Source organism: Marmota flaviventris, chromosome 20 (genome assembly GCF_047511675.1).
Source record: "Marmota flaviventris isolate mMarFla1 chromosome 20, mMarFla1.hap1, whole genome shotgun sequence".
NCBI lineage: Eukaryota > Metazoa > Chordata > Mammalia > Rodentia > Sciuridae > Marmota > Marmota flaviventris.
In genome coordinates, this window is record NC_092517.1 from 16,741,867 (window position 1) to 16,759,580 (window position 17,714).

At 45.8% G+C, this 17,714-nt stretch overlaps 1 protein-coding gene across 4 annotated transcripts in view; it reads left to right on the forward strand.

The window, feature by feature from the left end:
• Pparg (peroxisome proliferator activated receptor gamma) overlaps positions 1-17,714 on the forward strand; it is a 171,647-nt gene that overhangs the window by 116,433 nt on the left and 37,500 nt on the right. For all 4 annotated transcript variants that reach the window (XM_027931872.2, XM_027931871.2, XM_071605923.1 and 1 more), the window contains one exon: positions 7,111-7,561. In XM_027931872.2, the coding sequence (XP_027787673.1) occupies positions 7,111-7,561 (451 nt within the window). The remainder of the gene's footprint in view (positions 1-7,110; positions 7,562-17,714) is intronic.

Here is a 17,714-nt window from a genome sequence, read left to right on the forward strand (position 1 = left end):
GTGCTAGCGCTGGGGAGCTCCCTTTCCGGAAGGCAGTTGAGTAGCTGAATGGACTTTGGAAGTGCCCAGTGTTTGACTATTGCTCCGGTGCAGCCGTCACCCTGGGTGTATCACTGTCACATGATCCCATGTTTGTTGACGAAAATAAATAGAGAGTGGTTTTCAGAAACTATTCTCAGGGCCATGGTTTGTCATAAAACAATAAATAGAAAAGCCCTCGGTGTGCCAGCCAACGTTTCCCTCCGTATCTGAGAGATGGTGAAGCCCTGGCTGCACTCTATCTACAAACAAATAAAACTTTTTTATTTGCACTATATTGGACTTTGGGTTCCAAAGCATCCCTTTGTTTATGATGGGCACATGAGGAGTCGCTGTTCTTATAATGACAGGAGCAAACTGGTGCCATCGGTAAAGTGGTCACCCTGAGCGGCGTGTGAAATGTGAGCCTACCGAATCGTAAAACCGAGATGGAATTGTAAACTCTGGTGAAAACATTTCTGTGCCTTCTAAAATTTACAGAGGCCATCAAATCTGGTGACTCAACCCATCGGAAAGATAGCTGTCTTTTAAAATCCGACGCTTAGAGCTAAACAAAGTGGGATCTCTTTTCCTCCATCTTTGGAAAAGCTCCAGTGAGCTGGAATTTGCCCCCCTGAGAAAAGAAGACTTGGGGGCTGGGGGGACAGGGTCCCAAAAGAGAAGAGAATCAGGAACTCCAGTGGAAATAAAAGGCAGGAGAGCACTGTTATGTAGTTTGCTGATGGAGAAGTTGAGCTCTGGGGATCATTAATCCATATATCAATATTATAAAATTAATTAATTAATTGCCAGGGCTGTCGGGAATAGCTAAAGCTATAACAGATCTGAACCAATAGTAGATTTTTTTTTGTTTTTTTTTTTTTCTGAGAGAAGGAAAAAAGTAAATATTCTAGAGCATAATCCAGTAGTAAGCAGAGTGCTTGCCTAACATGTGTGAGTCCCTAGATTCAATTCCCAGCACTAATCATCATCATCATCATCATCATCATTGTTCGTATATTTAAGAAGGAAAGCATTTGGATATTTTTTTTTTCCCCCAATGGTTGGTCTCAGTTGGCCAGGGCCCTTGTTTACCCTGAGTAGCTGCCTGGCTGGCATTCGATGATTTTTTTTTTTCTTTTTTAAGAGCTGTGGTTTTATGCTAGTTGATTTGAGTGTGAACAATTCTTCTTATTAAGTTTTCATTTGTTTGTCTTCCATCTCGAAACCACGTGGGGAGGCAGAATTACAGCTGACAGCCTTTCAAACTTCTCTTTTATCACACACAGCCCTCAACTAGCACCTCGAGGAAAACAACCCTTCAGAAGGCGCTGCCCCCAAGTCTCAGCTGAAAGAGCTGTGGTTTCAAAGGCCCCTGTGGGTTCCAGGAGAGAGCCTTGGTCCTAGGTCAGGGGTTTGCCATAAAGAACCGTTTGTGGAAAGTCTCTTGGTTTCCTTCTGTTTTCATTTAGACAACAAGGATGCACATGATCCTTGAAAACCCCTTGTGCGCTTTGAATCCCCTAATTCTCAAAAAGCAGAGGACACAGGGTTGGGAACAACAAAAGAGGTTAAGGAAACCAAACCCCAGTGCACTTCAGGATACATTGGCCTATCACAGTTCGACAAGGAGAGCAGTGTTTGTCTAACGCGATGGGAACCAGTTAGAAACCAGAAAGGGAAGAAGCAAGGCCCTTGAGAGATCCGAATATCAGGAGACTCCCCCAAGTTGAGCTCTACATTTTTCCAAGTCGACTTTTGTTGGTTGGTTTAGGTTTTGGTACTGGGGATTTAACCTAGGGGTGCTTTTATTTTTTTTAATTTTGAGACAGAGCCTCACTGAGTTGCTGAGACTGGCCTCAACCTTTCAATCCTCCTATCCCAGCCTCCTGAGTCACTGGGATTACTAGCATGTACCAAACCCCAAGCCAGTTTTGACTGTGACAAATAGATGGTTTGTGGAAGGGTTGAGTTGGCTCCTACATTGAAGTTGCCCTTCATGCTATAAAGTGATGAGTTCTGCTTCAACCCCAGCTGGTACAGAGGGATCTTGAAGGCTCTCCTTGAAATTGACCTACACAACAGTTTCCGCTGTGGAACATGCACCCTCAAGTCCCCAGGCTGTTGCCTCACTTCTGAGTATATGTTCTGAAAACGTCATGTTTAAATTTAATACCCCATAACTTACAAAGTCACAATGCAGTAAGTTTAAGTTCCAGAATTTAAATTTTAACTTTGTGAATATCTTAGGGTATTTTTTTTTTTTGTACTGGAACATGTGTTATCAGCATGATGAGACTTATGATTTCAGGTTGACTGTCCATTTTCTTAAAACTTATGGAAAAAAATTTGTGTTGCCAATTAGCGCATGCCCACATTCTGCAACTGCTTGGCCCCTTGCAACTAGAAGAGAATCAGAGATGGATCCAGGTTTGTTTAGACCCAGAAATGCACACAATGGTTGGGGCCTTCTCTAAGAAAAATGATGAGAACAGAATTGCTCAAGCCCTTTTATAAACTAAAACAAAAAAGTCTGTGCATTTTTTTAATATTTATTTTTTAGTTGTACACAATACATTTATTCTGTTTATTTGTTTTTAGTGGTGCTGAGGATCGAACCCAGGGCCTCGCGTGTGCTAGGCGAGTGCTCTACCGCTGAGCCACAACCCCAGCCCGGTGCATACTTTTAAAAGTCATTTTTCAGCTTTATGGAGGTGTAATTGACAAATAAAAATCATATACATATATATTTTTTTAAGTAATAGAAATCCCCCAAAATAACCTGTGCTTTATTAGTGGATCTTTCTCATTCACTCCTCATCTTGCTGGGTTTATTTTAAGTTTACAGGGAGCTGTAAACTTAAGAACCTTCATATATAATCCCTTCGTATATTAAAATGCTGATGTTATGGGATTACTAAGGACACTACTCTTAGTGTGCTTAGCAGGCATGAAGCCCTGGGTTCCATCCCTCCCACCAAAAGAAAAGAAAAAGAAAGTAAACTTTCCTTACTGAGCATGATTTCATCATTAAGTCCATTTCCCCATCGTCTTTTGTCTCCTGTGGGAGACACACCATAGATCTGTGACTTAAGTTTCATCATCTAGTGAAACTGTGCCCTTAATCCTATCCTGGCTTTGATATCTGGAAACACTTTTGAAAATCAAAATAAATTATATTTGATGTGTGTTTCCAAAAAAAATTTTGATTTTTCCCTTACAGAAACCATATTGCTCTCCATTCCCACTTTTTTTCTGGTCCATCCAATCATGAAAAGTACATTTAACCTAATGGCCAGAGGCAGATTTCTCCTGAGGTTCGGTGAGGCTTGGGTTTCGGGGCCCTTTGGCAGAGCCCCTTCTCCTGCTCTGGGAAGGGCCTGAGTGCTTTTCTTCTCGCCATTTTACTATTTTTCTTACAAAAGGCCCCAGCAGTTGCTGTATGTTCCTGGATCCACGTCGGGATCCTATCCTAGTTATAATGACACTTTCTTTCCTGTTAAGGATGTTCATCCAGACACTAGATGCAGTATCTGCAGATAATTAAGCACATTTTAGTCACAGACTAGAAGAGTAAAATCACTGGGACAAAGTCTGAAGACCATATGGTTCCTCATACAGGGGCAGCTGGGATGATAGTGTACAAGCTAACCGAATGTGTAAGGGCTCACTTTGCTTCGTGCAAAAATCCAGAAGAGTGACCCTGGAAGATCAATACATTTTATATGGAATATTCTACAGAAGGATACTAGAGTACTTTTCAAGTAATGACCCAAGATAATGATTTAGCTCTTCCTAAGGTAGACAAGACACTACCTTTTCACTAGGTTGTGAGGATGTTGGGTGTGTTTTTATTCTGTTTGTTGTTGTTGTTGTTGTTGTTTGGATACCAGGAACTGAACCCAGGGCTGGCCTTTTTCATTTTTAATTTTGAAACATGTCCTCACTAAATTGCTTAGGGCCTCTCGCTAAGTTGCCAAGGTTGGCTTTGAACTTGCGGTCCTCCTGCCTCAGACTCCCGAATCACTGGGACTACAGGTGTGCACCACCACCCCCCACCCCCTTGTCCTAGATTAGAGGATAAGAAGGTCCCGTGTGAGCGGTGAAGGAGAGATCCACCATGCCTGGGAATCACTCTTGCCTTTGGCAGATCTCCCTGGACGTGGAAAGAGTCTATGCAGACTTCAAAAATACAATTAAAACAGCATTATCAGGTATAACTAGGGGAATACAATAACAAAACAAAACAAAAAAAATGTCAGTACCCAAAATTTTTTGCCAGTTCACTACTTTTTCAGAATGCTGAAGGGATTTTTTAAAAAATGGACTGGTTTGGCATGATGGTGGGGGTGCTGATTCCTTTCTCTGTCCTTGAGCGTTTACTGCCAGGAAATCCTGACTAACACTGATTGCCAAGGGGTTAAAGTCACATTGTTGTTAAATTGGGAGCGAAAATTAGCAGGATTCGGTGCCCTATGTTCAGCTATCCCAGAGTTTCAAAAACAGGAACCTGGGGCCCTATACGAGGGGACAGGGGAAGTCAGGGGGAAGAGTCACAAGGGTGATTTATCAGGGCATAGTTCCAGAGACACGGCTCACCCGGAGGTGAAAGAATTTTGTGCGGATGTGCTGTGCCAAGGAGCCAAATGGTTGCGCAGAAGCTCATCTGGGAGTTCAAGTGGGCAGTTCTGAGAACAGTCTTGCCACGTGTGAAGAGGGGATTTTTTTTTTCTTTTTTCCCCATTTTTGTGTGCACTGCAGGGGATGGAACCCAGGGCTTCGTGCAAGAGCTCTACCACCGAGCCACACCCCAACCGATGGGAGGATTCTGTGTGCGGCCTGTTAGGGATCAGGCATGCGCAGCCGGACTTCTCAGGTGTCCATAGTGTCTATCCCATCCCATGCTCAGGGCAGTAAAGAATGACAAAGTTTCGTTAGTATACATTTGATACAGTATAAAACTCCTGGAAGACCAAAAAAAATAGGTTTTCTCTAGGATCCTTAAAAGCATCATTATCCATTCAAATTCTCATGATGAAATTCTGACCTGCACCAGACACAGTGGCACCCACCTGTAATCCCAGCAACCCAGGAGGCTGAGGCAGAAGGATCACTAGTTCAAAGCCAGCCTGGGCAACTTAGTGTGACTGTACCTCAAAAATAAAAAGGGCTGGGGCTGCGGCTCAGTGATTAAGCACCTCTGGGTTCAATCCCCACTACCCAAAAAAAAAAAAAAAAGCAAATGTCTAAGAAATACAGCACATTTGGCTCTTAATTATCTTGAAGAAATATTTAGAGCTAGCAGGCAGATCTTTTCTTGGGTCATCACATCTATCTCCTTGGGGTTGGCAAAGCAGTACAGTTAAAGTGGATTTTCATGGAACAAAACTGCTCGTAGAATAACTCTAGTATATAGTGTCTGTATAATATGCAAGTTTGTAAGTCTGTTCAGCATCTCAAGAATGGTTAGTGTGTTATTCCCTCCACTAAGGACTGGTGAAAATCACGGACTCCTGTAGCAACAATAGAATGTCTGGCCAGTAAATCTCAAAGCTGGCTACCACACCATTCATGTTCCCCACTGCCTCCTGCCATTCGGGAGAGAATTCTCAGCTGCTCAAAAGGAACCTCACGTTTAGTACACCAGAGACGTCATATTCAGCATGCATGTGTGTGCACCCATACTCGTGTCCACACATGCACCTCCTGCCCCCACATACACACAAAGATACACAGCACTTCTGAGAGATGCAGCAGAGAAGTAGAACCCTGCAATTGTATCCATTTCCCTCACCTGAGAAGCGTGAGGCCTCAGAAGGGTACTGCCCAGAGTACCCTAGAGCCCTGGGCCTTTACTACTTCTTCCAATGCTTTTGAATAGGACCTGTATGTAGTTCAGTGCATCTGATGTGTGTAGCCATTTGCCCCTTCCCAGTGAGAATAACCTTGGAATTTTCACAGTAACCACAAACCTTTGATTCATTCTATACTTTTTTTTTTTTTTTTTTTTTTTGGTACTGGGGATTGAACCCAGCCTACTGGGTTGCATTCCCACCCCTTTTTATTTTTTATATTGAGACAGGGTCTCACTTAGTTGCTGAGAGGCTTTCTCTGTTGCTAAGGCTGGCCTCAAACTTGCAATCATCCTCCCTCAGCCTCCTAGAAGGCTGGAATTACAGGCATGTGCCTCCATGCCCAGCACACCTTGCTTTTGAAAATGGCCTGTTGCAAAGCTGAGTAACTGATGCATGTATTTGATTGATTAGTTGACCCTTGAGTACAGGTATTTTAAAAAGTAAGTTCATGGGCTGGGGTTGTGGCTCAGTGGTAGAGCGCTCGCCTAGAACGTGCTGGATGGGGCGCTGGGTTCAATCCTCAGCACCACATGAAAAACAAAATACAGGTATTGTATACAACTACAACTAAAACAAAATATTTTCTTTTAAAAAAAGTAAGTTCAGAGCAGCTCTTATTTTGCTACTTTTTGCAGACCTTACCCACAGCCCTCCACATCTGCTAGTCCTGAGACAGATGGCTTCCAGAGCATTAAAAGAAGAGAGATACTTTCTTGGCTCAATATTTCTAATCTGCTTTCAGGGTGATTTTTTTTTAATAGTGAAGTGTGTTTTATGTACACACGGTTTCATTTGTGATCTGAATAGATTCAACCTAAAACTGCAAGATTACTTTATGTTCCAGTAGGTCTTTTCAACCCTGAGTTGCTGAAGTGATTTTTTTTCCATTGAATGAAGGTTTAAAGCATATTCTGTTGAAAGCCAAGATAAACAGCAGATTTTTTCATCATTTTAAAAATCAAAGAGAAACCAGAACCATTAGCCCATCAGAGGTAAAGCATTAATAGGATAAGTTGAAGGGGGAAAAGACCACAATTGGTAAAATAGGTTTGGTCCCAGCCCATAATAAAGCTGAGTAATAAGAAGAGTCTTTCCTCATTTTTAAGTGTCTTCAACTTGATGGATCTTCATTAGCAAAGCAAACATTTATGAAGAGGTCGTTTTCTGAACGAGGTGTCGTTTGCCACCAGGGAGAAAAATCTCCGACTCAACCACTTTTGCCCTCTTTCCTTTGCAGCCGTTTGTCATCTATGACATGAATTCCTTAATGATGGGAGAAGACAAAATCAAGTTCAAGCACATCACCCCTCTGCAGGAGCAGAGCAAGGAGGTGGCCATCCGCATCTTTCAGGGATGCCAGTTCCGCTCCGTGGAAGCCGTGCAGGAGATCACGGAGTACGCCAAAAGCATTCCCGGCTTTGTGAACCTTGACTTGAACGACCAAGTAACTCTCCTCAAATACGGCGTCCATGAGATCATCTACACCATGCTGGCCTCTCTGATGAATAAAGACGGCGTCCTCATATCCGAGGGCCAAGGATTCATGACAAGGGAGTTCCTCAAGAGCCTGCGGAAGCCCTTTGGTGACTTTATGGAGCCCAAGTTCGAGTTTGCTGTGAAGTTCAATGCACTGGAATTAGATGACAGCGACTTGGCCATATTTATAGCCGTCATTATTCTCAGTGGAGGTAAGATCCTTTTCTTTTCTTTTCTTTTTTTTTTTAATCTTCACGGTGGAGGATGGGAGGGTGGTGAAATGCCTGCAAAGATTTTTTTGCATTTCCTCTGTGCTCGTCTACATTCTTGTTCAGTCTCAACCTCACTTTTCATGCAGCAGATGTGAATGGCATGGCGCCTTAAGAGTGTCACGACCCGTGTCGCATACCAAGAAAGAACAGCAGAAGCTTGCCATATTCAGGCTGGGGGCGGGGGGAGACACCCAGGCTTAATTCTTTTATCCCTCCATTTTTTTTTTTTTTTAGTTTATTTTTCTATCAAAATCCACTCATCAAGGACAAATGCCCTCTTCTTTTTCTTTGTGCTTTTTTTTTTCCATTACTTCTCAGAAGGTCACTCAATCTTCAGTTCACCCAATGACATAGCTTGAAATCATGCTCACATGGTATAGAGAAGGCGCTCCCAAGTGGTTTGGGTCCAGTTATGTGTCTGTCTGTCATCATAAGACCCTACCTGGGACTACCTTCCTGATAACAGATTGGAAGGAACCTCTATCCACTTCCCTCCACCTGCTCTGTCACGTGGAGCTGTCTGATGGCTTCTTTTCATCATTACTTTATGTTCCAGTAGTTTCGAGGTGGTTGGCCGGGATTAAGAATGCAGCGTGGTCCCAAAAGCACACAGCAGGGAAATAAATGGGGTCGTTGCCTTTGGGGCCTTGCCAGTACACGATCTAAGTAACCAACTCCGAAAGCCAGGCTCTGAACCCGACGTTGACGTTGACTAGCCTTTCATGTTCCCAAGTAGAGTCGAAGGAAGTTGTTCTTTCATCTCTGTGTATAAAAATCCCTTTAAGTGACAAGTGCTCCCTCACACTGAAATGGACTTCAGGTAAGCTTTTTATGTGGACTCCACAGCGCATCCTCCATTGATGGATGGGGCTGCCGTTCATCAACGCAGGTGTCGACAGGTATCAGCCACGCTGCGTGCGATAAAGAGCGTGAGCCTCTCGGCAGTCCTGGGTTGGTCACGTGAGGGCAGAATGCTCCTGAAGTCAGGTGCCTGGTGAGCTGGTGGTGCCGCACAGTGAAGTACTTCCTGTGGCCAGCCAGTGTTCTGAGCACTTCTTGCGTATTCACTCAATGCTCAGGACCCAGTGAGGCTGGGACCATTTACAAACCAGGAACAGGAGGCACTGAAAGGCTTGCTTCCTTGCTTAAGGCAGCGCAGCACCAATGGGACCCCAATCTGCCTCCAGGGCTCCTGCTGTTCAAATGCCTGGGTGCATATAGATGAGGGATGACAGGGGCTGACTCTGGGGCCACAAGCTCAGTGTCAAGTAACTTTCGATGTTGTTTTAAAGCACAAAAATATACTGTCCAACATGTTTTACTATTGTGAGCAAATCTACCAGTTAAATTAACCCTTGAGCCGCAGGATCTTTGATTCATTCAACCCAAAACAAAGAGATTCCAGTTTATTTGAAGTTCACTGGAAGAAAAATGTTCAATTTTGACCGAGATGTGGTGGTGCACATCTGTCATCCCAGCCACTCGGGAGGCTGAGGCTGGAAGACTGCAAGTTGGAGGCCAGCCTCAGCATCTGGGCGAGACCCTGTCTCAAAATAAAAACTAAAAGGGGCTGGGGATGTGGTTTAGTGGTAGAGCACCCCGGGGTTCAATACCCAGTGCCAAAGAAAATAATAATAATAGCCATAGAGAAGAATATTGTTAAGTGTTGCTGAAGGAAACATTCTTATGTGTAAATCTCTATCCAAATTTTAGATTATTTTTTTCATTCTGAATTACCAGAAATGGAATTGCTGGCTATGGACATTTTTAAGTCTTCCAATGATTTGGTGTCATTGCCAAATCGCTTGCTTTCCATGAAGTTTGTAGCAGTTTATATTCCCTCCGCAGATACGAAGGGAGGCAAGAGCTCACGGAGCATGCCAGAAGTAGTCCTGGTTTTGTAAAGCAGAGTGTTCGAAATAAGCCACTCAGATGTGGTTAGTTTCTAAGGAGGAACACTCTAGACAAGAAACAGTCATGGATGGGGACCTGGGGACATAGCTCAGTGTTAGCGAGCTGGCCTGGATTCTCTTCCCTGGTACCTCAAAAAAACAAACAAAAAAAACCATGGTAATTCTGGGCTTTGTAAACCTGAGAAGTATTGTTTTATAGATATAGACTAACAAGGTGGTTCCATCTAGGAAGAATTACCATTACTGCCCGACTTCCTGTCGATTTCTTGCAAGTGACATTATTTAAAAATCAGTGGTTCGTTAGGCCTTTAAAATTGGTACTGGGACTATAGCTCAGTGGGACAGCACTTGCCTAGCATGCACAAGGCCCCGGGTTCCATTCCCAGAACCACAAAAGATTAAGAAAAAATCATTAATTTACCAAGAAATGGCTCTGTAAATAATGTGATTGGATTTGATGTGATATCGGGATTACTGGATCTGATTCATACTGGTTTGTGAGAATTAAAGACCGGGCTGTTAAAATGTCGATGTCGTATAGAACAAGTGCCTTTTTAGCCTTCTCCAGACTGTCTCCGCAGTCGCCAATATCCAGATCTCATTTGATTCTCATAACAGTGAAAGAAATCTGAAGGTAGCAGCCTGCCACAGATTATTAACATCTTTTATCTGTGGTGATAATGAAAAGAAAACATATGAATAATTTTAGACTTCCTCAAATTTAAAAAAAAAAAAAGAAAAAAGCAAGGGGGTGCAGTTACCATTGACTCATTCCTGTATCACAAAAGCCAAATCGTTCCCCGACCAAAGTTTGCTTTTGTAGATGAAATCTAAACACAGTCAGCAGATAAGAATGAACAGACGGGACCCCTTGTTTGCCCAGTTCGCAGGAGTGTGACTCTCTTCTTTGCTCAGAGAAGCTGATTGGGTGTAGGCCAGGTAAAGAGCTGCCTAGCTGTTGGTCCCAGCCCAAAGACTGGCTTCTCTAGTAAGCTTTGGGGCATCTGTAGATTGGTGACATGGTCGGTGACATCAGTAACTCAGATTTTGGTTGGTTTGTTTCTGAATTTCAGAAAGGGAAAAAAATATATATTCATGTAAGCAAGAGGCTTTGATGCCAGTAAACAAATTTCTGATCCTACCCAGTCTTCACAAGATTGATTATCTTCTCCTCTGATTATCTTCTCCTTTATTTGGAAATTTATCAATTGCTTTAGTGATTTCAGAAAGAAGTGCTTTGGGCAGGGACCCAGGTGATCTCATTCTGAGTATCTGAATCACAGAAGAGCTTCTCTGGGGAAGGCACGTGGGACCCTAGGCTGAGGAACCAGTAAGAGTGGGTGCTGTTTTTAAGTGGGGGGAATCGAGCTAGGGGACTGGGGAGACTTAGAGGGGATTTTTTTTGGATGAAGGTAGCGGCTTTGACCCAACCCAGTATTTGCCGGGGACATCAGAGTTGCAACCCTAAGATTGCTGTCGGTAACTTCACCTCCCCTCAAAAGTGCTGAACCCGCTTGATGGGGTGCTGAGATTGGCCCCTGTGCTTCTGAGCATCTCCGCTGTTCACTCAGCTCTGGGAGCCAGCTTGCTGAGAAAGATGACCTAGTTCTCAAACTGTCCTCCTGCCTCTCCCCCTCCCCCACCCCGGAGCTGGGGGACAAGAATCACACCAACCGAGGAAGAGCTCAGTTCTTTGTACCTCTGCGAGAGCACTCCAGGTCCACCTCCCTTAGGTCCCCACAGTATTCCAGGTCATTATTCTCATTCCATAGCAAGAAAAGGGAGGGTCCTAGACCCAGGCGGTTCTGCTAAGGTCTAGTGACTATGGAACAGGGGAACTAGGACTGAGAGCCAGGTGTCCTAACGGACATCCCCCCCCCCACCGTGGCTCTGTCCCCTCTGCCTCCTGGCGAGCGGACCGAGGTCAGCTCAGCCACTCTGCTGCTCATGACTGCAAACCTGTCCTCCCTTGGCCATCCTCCCTAGGCCCCAGGCCTGTCAGCCAGAAGGAGCCCGTCCTTGCCTGTCGCAGCAAATAATAGCTTCCCGCACCCTCTAGCCTCACTGTGAGGTGCATGGCGTCAGGAGTAATAAAACTGCCTCCAGCAAGGGTAGGTTTGCAACTGGCGCCACAGCCCGATGCCAGCCTCCCTAGCAAACCCCCAGAACGTCCCCGTGGCCAGCGCCGAGCGCACAGCTCAGGAAGGCTGACAGGCCCCAGGACGCCCTGCGGGACGTCTCGCCCCCTTGAGCGTGTGCCCTTTGGTGAAGAAAAGCTACCAGGGTTCCAGCTGGAACTCGGCAACAGGAAAAGGCGCTTTCTGTTCATTCAGAACAGTTTGGAATCCATTTCAGTCCTTCCTGCACTTCCAAGATAGGAGGGAGGAAATTCACTGGATTTTACGATGTACTTTTCAAGGCACATTGCCACTGCTGTCTGAATGACAGAGGAGCTGCAAATATCACGGCGACAGCCACAGACGGCGACGCATCCAACCATTTACGCACCCATCCTCATTTACCCTCTGGAGTCTGGCCTGGTCGTGCAGACCACCTCTAGGGCAGCTCCTGTGTCCAGCAGATCCCAGAACATTCCATCCCTGCAGCAACCCCGGACAGCTGTTCTTGGAGTGAGCCACTGTTGAGCAGGCTGGGAGAACAGGGGACAGAAGGATTTGTTCCCACTGCCGTACATGTGCAGAAGGGATGACCTTCTCTGTCAGTTTCTGTGTCTCAGTTTATCAGGTCAGTAACCCAAGGCCCCTATGGCTCATGGCTCATGACATGATAGATGGACAAATATACTTTTTAATTTGTTGGATTGAAAGTAGAATCAGGCCGGGTGCAGTGGCACACGCCTGTAATCCCAGCGGCTTGGGAGGCTGATGCAGGAGGATCACAAGTTCAAGGCCAGCCTCAGCAATGACGAGGTGCTGAGCAACTCAGCGAGACCCTGTCTCTAAATAAAATGCAAAATAGGGCTGGGGATGTGGCTCAGTGGTTAAGTGCCCCTGAGTTCAATCCAAAAATAAAAAAATACCAAAAGTAAATACATAAAGTAGGATTGAAGAGCAACACCCAACTGAAGAAATATTTATTAAATGAATAATAACCCGAAATAATAATACTAGAACATGCTAAGCACTTTACACACACTGATAATCTCTGCGAGATCTTTCCTGTAGCCCTGTGTGGTCTGTTACCATCCCCATTTTACAGATGGAGAAAATAGAAGCTCAGCAAGATAAAGCAGCTTGCCCAAGGTCACACAGTTACTCATTGATGAGGCCAAGGTTCAGATCCAGGTCTCTCCCGACTTTAAAATGAGCGTACCTGGGGCTGGGGACGTAGCTTGGTGGGATAGCCCTGGATTCCATCCTCTGAGCCATCGGATTCGATTGCCTGTCGTGTATTGATATGTGGAAGGATCTCAGTTAATCACCTTGGTGTGGAGTTCTTTGGTAGTTGTCAAAAAATAGTTCCCTATTCCCATAGCATCTCCAAATGTCATGATTAAGAATTTCCAGGTTATCGTTTGGCTATTACTCGTTAGTATTCAAAGTCCTTCTTAGGATACCATTTCAACCTAACCATCTAACGAAATTAGCCCTTGATTTTGAAAATTGCAGGGAAGGCACAGGACCCAGTGATAAGGCTGGTGACTGGGGTTGGCTTCTTAAACCTGTCAGCCAGCCAGGTTCCTGGACATGTCCGTTCTGTTTGCAGAACCTATCACAGAAATGGATGGTAAACTCCAAATAGCCAATGAATACATTTCTGCTTAATCAGATACCATCTTACCCTAGACTCTAATATACTGGAGTGTTTGCAGAAAAATTTTAAACTGCTAAAATCCCTTCATTCCTCCCTGCCCTGCAGAAACAAGCAGACTCACCTGCAGCACAAGCAAAACACCTCATTCCAGCTCACAGAACCCAGGTGACCCACAGGCATGGAGCTTGAGGGGTGCCGGGCTTGGGAGTGTCCCCTCTCTTATCCCCATCCATCCCTCAGTTGCCCTTTGAAGTCTCAAGTGTATTCCCAGCTCTAAAATGAAAAGCATCACCTTTCGTTTTTTTCTGCACAGCCACTGCTACAAGTTATATCGTTATGAACACTTCAGCATTTTTCTGTAGACAGTGGGCCTCGGTGGGCCTCTGCTGTTCTAGAAGAAACCCCAGCTTAGGTCATTCTGCTCATTCCAAAGGCCCCACAGTCTTCTAAGTCTGTGAGCATCTGCCTTACCAGTCAAGTGGGGTGGAGACAAAACCCAAAATTGTTTAAAAAAAAAAAAAAAACATAGTAAGACAGTGATGAACACGATAGGCCAAATTTATTTTGTGGGGTGCTGGAGATCGAACCCAGGGCGTCCCACACGCTGAGCCACACACTCTACCACGGAGCCACACTGCCAGTCCTGGGCCAGCCTCCTCCTACCTCTCCTGTACCAGATAAAGACCTAACTTCCTCCTTCCACCAAGTTTCTTTGGACAAGACTCAGGCTGGTATCTTTAAGGTGAACGTTGTTTATTTCCGACTGTCCTCCAGGACATCTGAAAGGAAAATGAGGACATCTGATTTCTCTTGAGCAAGTCAGCCAGCTGGCTCATACCCCATACCTGGGGGGCGAGCTTAACACACACACACACACACACACACACACACACGGGTATTTGTGGGTGAGCTCTCCAAGGGACACCTACACCAGGTTGTGTGAGGCTGCCCCGACTAGTTGGCAGAGTGGCTGTGAATAGTGTGACTCAATCTGAGTTATCTGGAAACATCCGATTAGCCCTGTGTTTTCATAACCTCGTGCACTTGGTATGACAGGGGCGAGGTATGCGTTTCAGTCCCCAACTGGCACAGAACACTAAAAAACAGAGAGCTGGGGGTGGGGAGCGGGTAGCAGGGAAATGGTGAAACATTCTAGAATCGTCTCTTAAGTGTGTGTGTGTGTGTGTGAGAGAGAGAGAGAGAGAGAGAGAGAGGGTGTGTGAGTGTGTGAATAGAAGAAATACATAAAAATATGTGAGTATACAGGCTTCTGTGGGCCTAGGAGGTACAGCAGCATCTCTGTCTGTAACTTTATTAGACTCCAACTTCCTCTTCCACGGGGCTGCCCCCCACCACCACCACCTTGAGCAATCTCACAATTGCATCTGAGCTCAGAGCCGGGATGGAAAGTCAAACCGCTGAGTCATTCCTGTCCCCTCACCAGGCAGTCCTGGAAAAGGTTTGGTTGACCTGCCTGTGGGTCAGTGGATGAGCTGCTGTTCGGAGCACTTTATCATTTGGGGCTCTCACTATGTGTCTTTAAACTCTGGGTGACCTCAGGCCAGCCTTCTAGACTGGCACAAGTCCCCAACACTTGTTCATCTGCAAATGAAGAAGAACGAAACCAGAGGCCACCAACCGGGGACCGAAGGTGCCACCGGGCTCTGGGTGGTCTCGCCAGCCTCGCACTTGGGCACCAGAGAAGGTTCTGGAATCACCCCGGACCAGGTTAAACAGAACCCCCCTGGACCACTTCTTAGAATTGAGGTTGCGGGCAATTATTTACCTCCAGAGTCTTGAATTTCCTTATCAGTTCCCCCAAGCATATGCAATAACATTATGTGAAGCCTCTGGCACTTCGCCTGGGAAGTGTTAAGCACTCAGTCAATGCTGATTTCCCCTTTCCCCCCTGTGATATCATTTGAAGTAGCTCCTCTGCATCCTGCCAGTCAAGTGGCTTGAAATCCCACCAATAGTCATTCTTAAAATCCCTCATTACAATATAATATAAATACCCCTGGGGAGCTCTGAGCTAATCCCTTTATCAGCTATCACTTTAAGGGGATTAGTCTTGGATTGAGAACAAAACCCGAGGGGGAAGTGATCCTGAGGCAGGAGGAGGGGCCTGGAGGGGGGAGGGGGTGGGGAAGTCGTGTGGCCCCCCAAGGAGACCAGGGAGGGCAGTGCTGGGGTGGATTCCCACCCTCCCCAGGAACTGGGGGTAGGGGTCGTGTTTAGAGGTCATATTGGAAATCATCCCTGTTTTGAGGTCACAGGTTCTTAAAAAGTCTTCAGAGACATCAGAAAGGAAGACATTGGTGGAGGGCAGAGAATTCAGACTAATGCCTCTGATTGGGGGTAGCCATTGCTGGAGATTGAGAAAGACAGGGAGAGAAGATGCTCTGAAACCCGCCTTCCCTTAACTTTTCTCTCTCAGTTCTTTCTCCTTCCCAGACAACGATGGGGCAGAGATCATTTCCTACTTCTGCTCCACTCCTCTCTCTCCTCCTCACACCCCCACCTCCAGTCCCACCCTGCAAGGCACGGACCAGGGACATCTGCGGGACTTGGCCTGAGGGAGGAACCACAGCCCGCACCCCGTCCTGCAGTGGAGCCTAATCAGAGTGATCTTGAGGGACTTAGAACAGCCCAGCCAAGGGCCCTAACCTCAGGTTCAAGGAGATGGACTTCCCAAGGGCAGGACAGAAATAGCAAGACCCATTTCCATCCCCAGAGACCTGGGAGTAAAACAAACCCCAGGCTCCATTCGCAGGAGGCCCTCCACAGAGTGAAAGGAACACCCCCAGTGTCCCGCGTCCTTGCCACTAATGTCCTTGTTCTGTGTTCTGGGAGTTGGCTCTGGAGGTAGGAGCTGAGTGTTTGAAATGAGGCAAGTGGATGTGAAATTGCTACTCAATGGGCAGATACAAGAAAGCATTGACCGGGTTGGACTTCATTGTTGTTACCGACTCCCACCGTCCGGGCTAAATCATGTATATAGTTGTCACCTGACAGAGAAAGAGCTCATGACTGCGAGGCATTGGCTCCCGAGGGGAAGCATTCCAATGCACTTCAGAGCGTGCTGGCTGCAGATGGTCTCCGTTTGGCGAAAGCATTTGCAACATCTCTATTTTATGTCGTCCCCTTTTTCCGGACAGCAGCAGTAACCGGCGTTGTTTCTAAATATCATCCCTTTCTCCGGTTAATTTAGGCTGGCCCTCAGCATTCCTAATAATCCAAGACAAGATGCCATCCCGGGGTTGGGAAGAAGAAAATATCAAGAAGAGAGAAATAAACGGGGGGAAAACTGAGATAAGAACAGTTAAGGGAGAAAGAATAGGAAAGATCTAGAAAGAAACCCAGGATAATTAGAGAATGAGAGAAGAAAGGAGGAAAAGGAGCCAAGTTTGAGGAGCACTAAGAAAAATAGTAATGCTAAAGGACAAGCTCTAAGCTCGCTCTGGGTTCACTCATTTAATACTCTGAACAATACCATGAGTTAGGTGACTGCTCCAGATCTGTTCTTATTTATTTATTTATTTTATTTTGCTGTGCTGAGGTCTGAACCCAGGGCCTTGGACTTACTAAGCAAGCGCTCTGCCACTGAGCGACCTCCCCAGCCCCTAGTTAGTGTTTGATGCCCCCAGATGATGTCGACATGTACCAAAATCGAGACTCCCTGCACTAGGCCCAGCTCCAACGCAGACTTCAGTGTGGACAGAACTCAGGGGAAACTTTCTGAAGGAAAGATGGTGGGAGGGAATTAGTAGAGGCCACACCGTACTGGACCAACAACCTCCAGGATTCTGATGGTTCCATCAGAAAAGTATCCCAGAATCCCTAGTTGGGCCCTGTGACTTTTTTGTTTGTTTGTTTGTTTGTGATTATTCTTAAACTGTCCTGCATGCCAGCAGTCGATGACCACAATGAGACTTACCTGAACCCCCAAACACATCTGCGTCATGAACTGTTTTCCTTGTGTTCCCAAGTTGCCACTCTTACCAAGTTCAGGTGGCACCCCAGGGCCTTGCACGTGCTGGGCAAGGGCTCTACCGCTGAGTCACACAACCCCAGCCCGCCATTGTCTTTATTTGAGCAAACACAGAGAATAGTAATAGCTTTCTGACATTTCTTTTACCTATTTCATTCTCCCCATGGCCTGATGACAAATATTATTGTCTTAAAAATTAAGGTTACGTGATTTGTCCAAAGGCACGCAGACCCCAATCCCGTCTTCAGTTCCTTAGAACCCACCTCTGAACTTAGGGAGCAGCCCAGGAAAGGAAATCAGGAATAAACTCTCCAGTGAACCCAGAATTAACATGGAAGCTCTGTGGCTCTGCCCCTCATCCATAGTCCCCTCTAATCAATTCCAGGACTGTGTGAATGGAGAGCGGAAAGGTTTC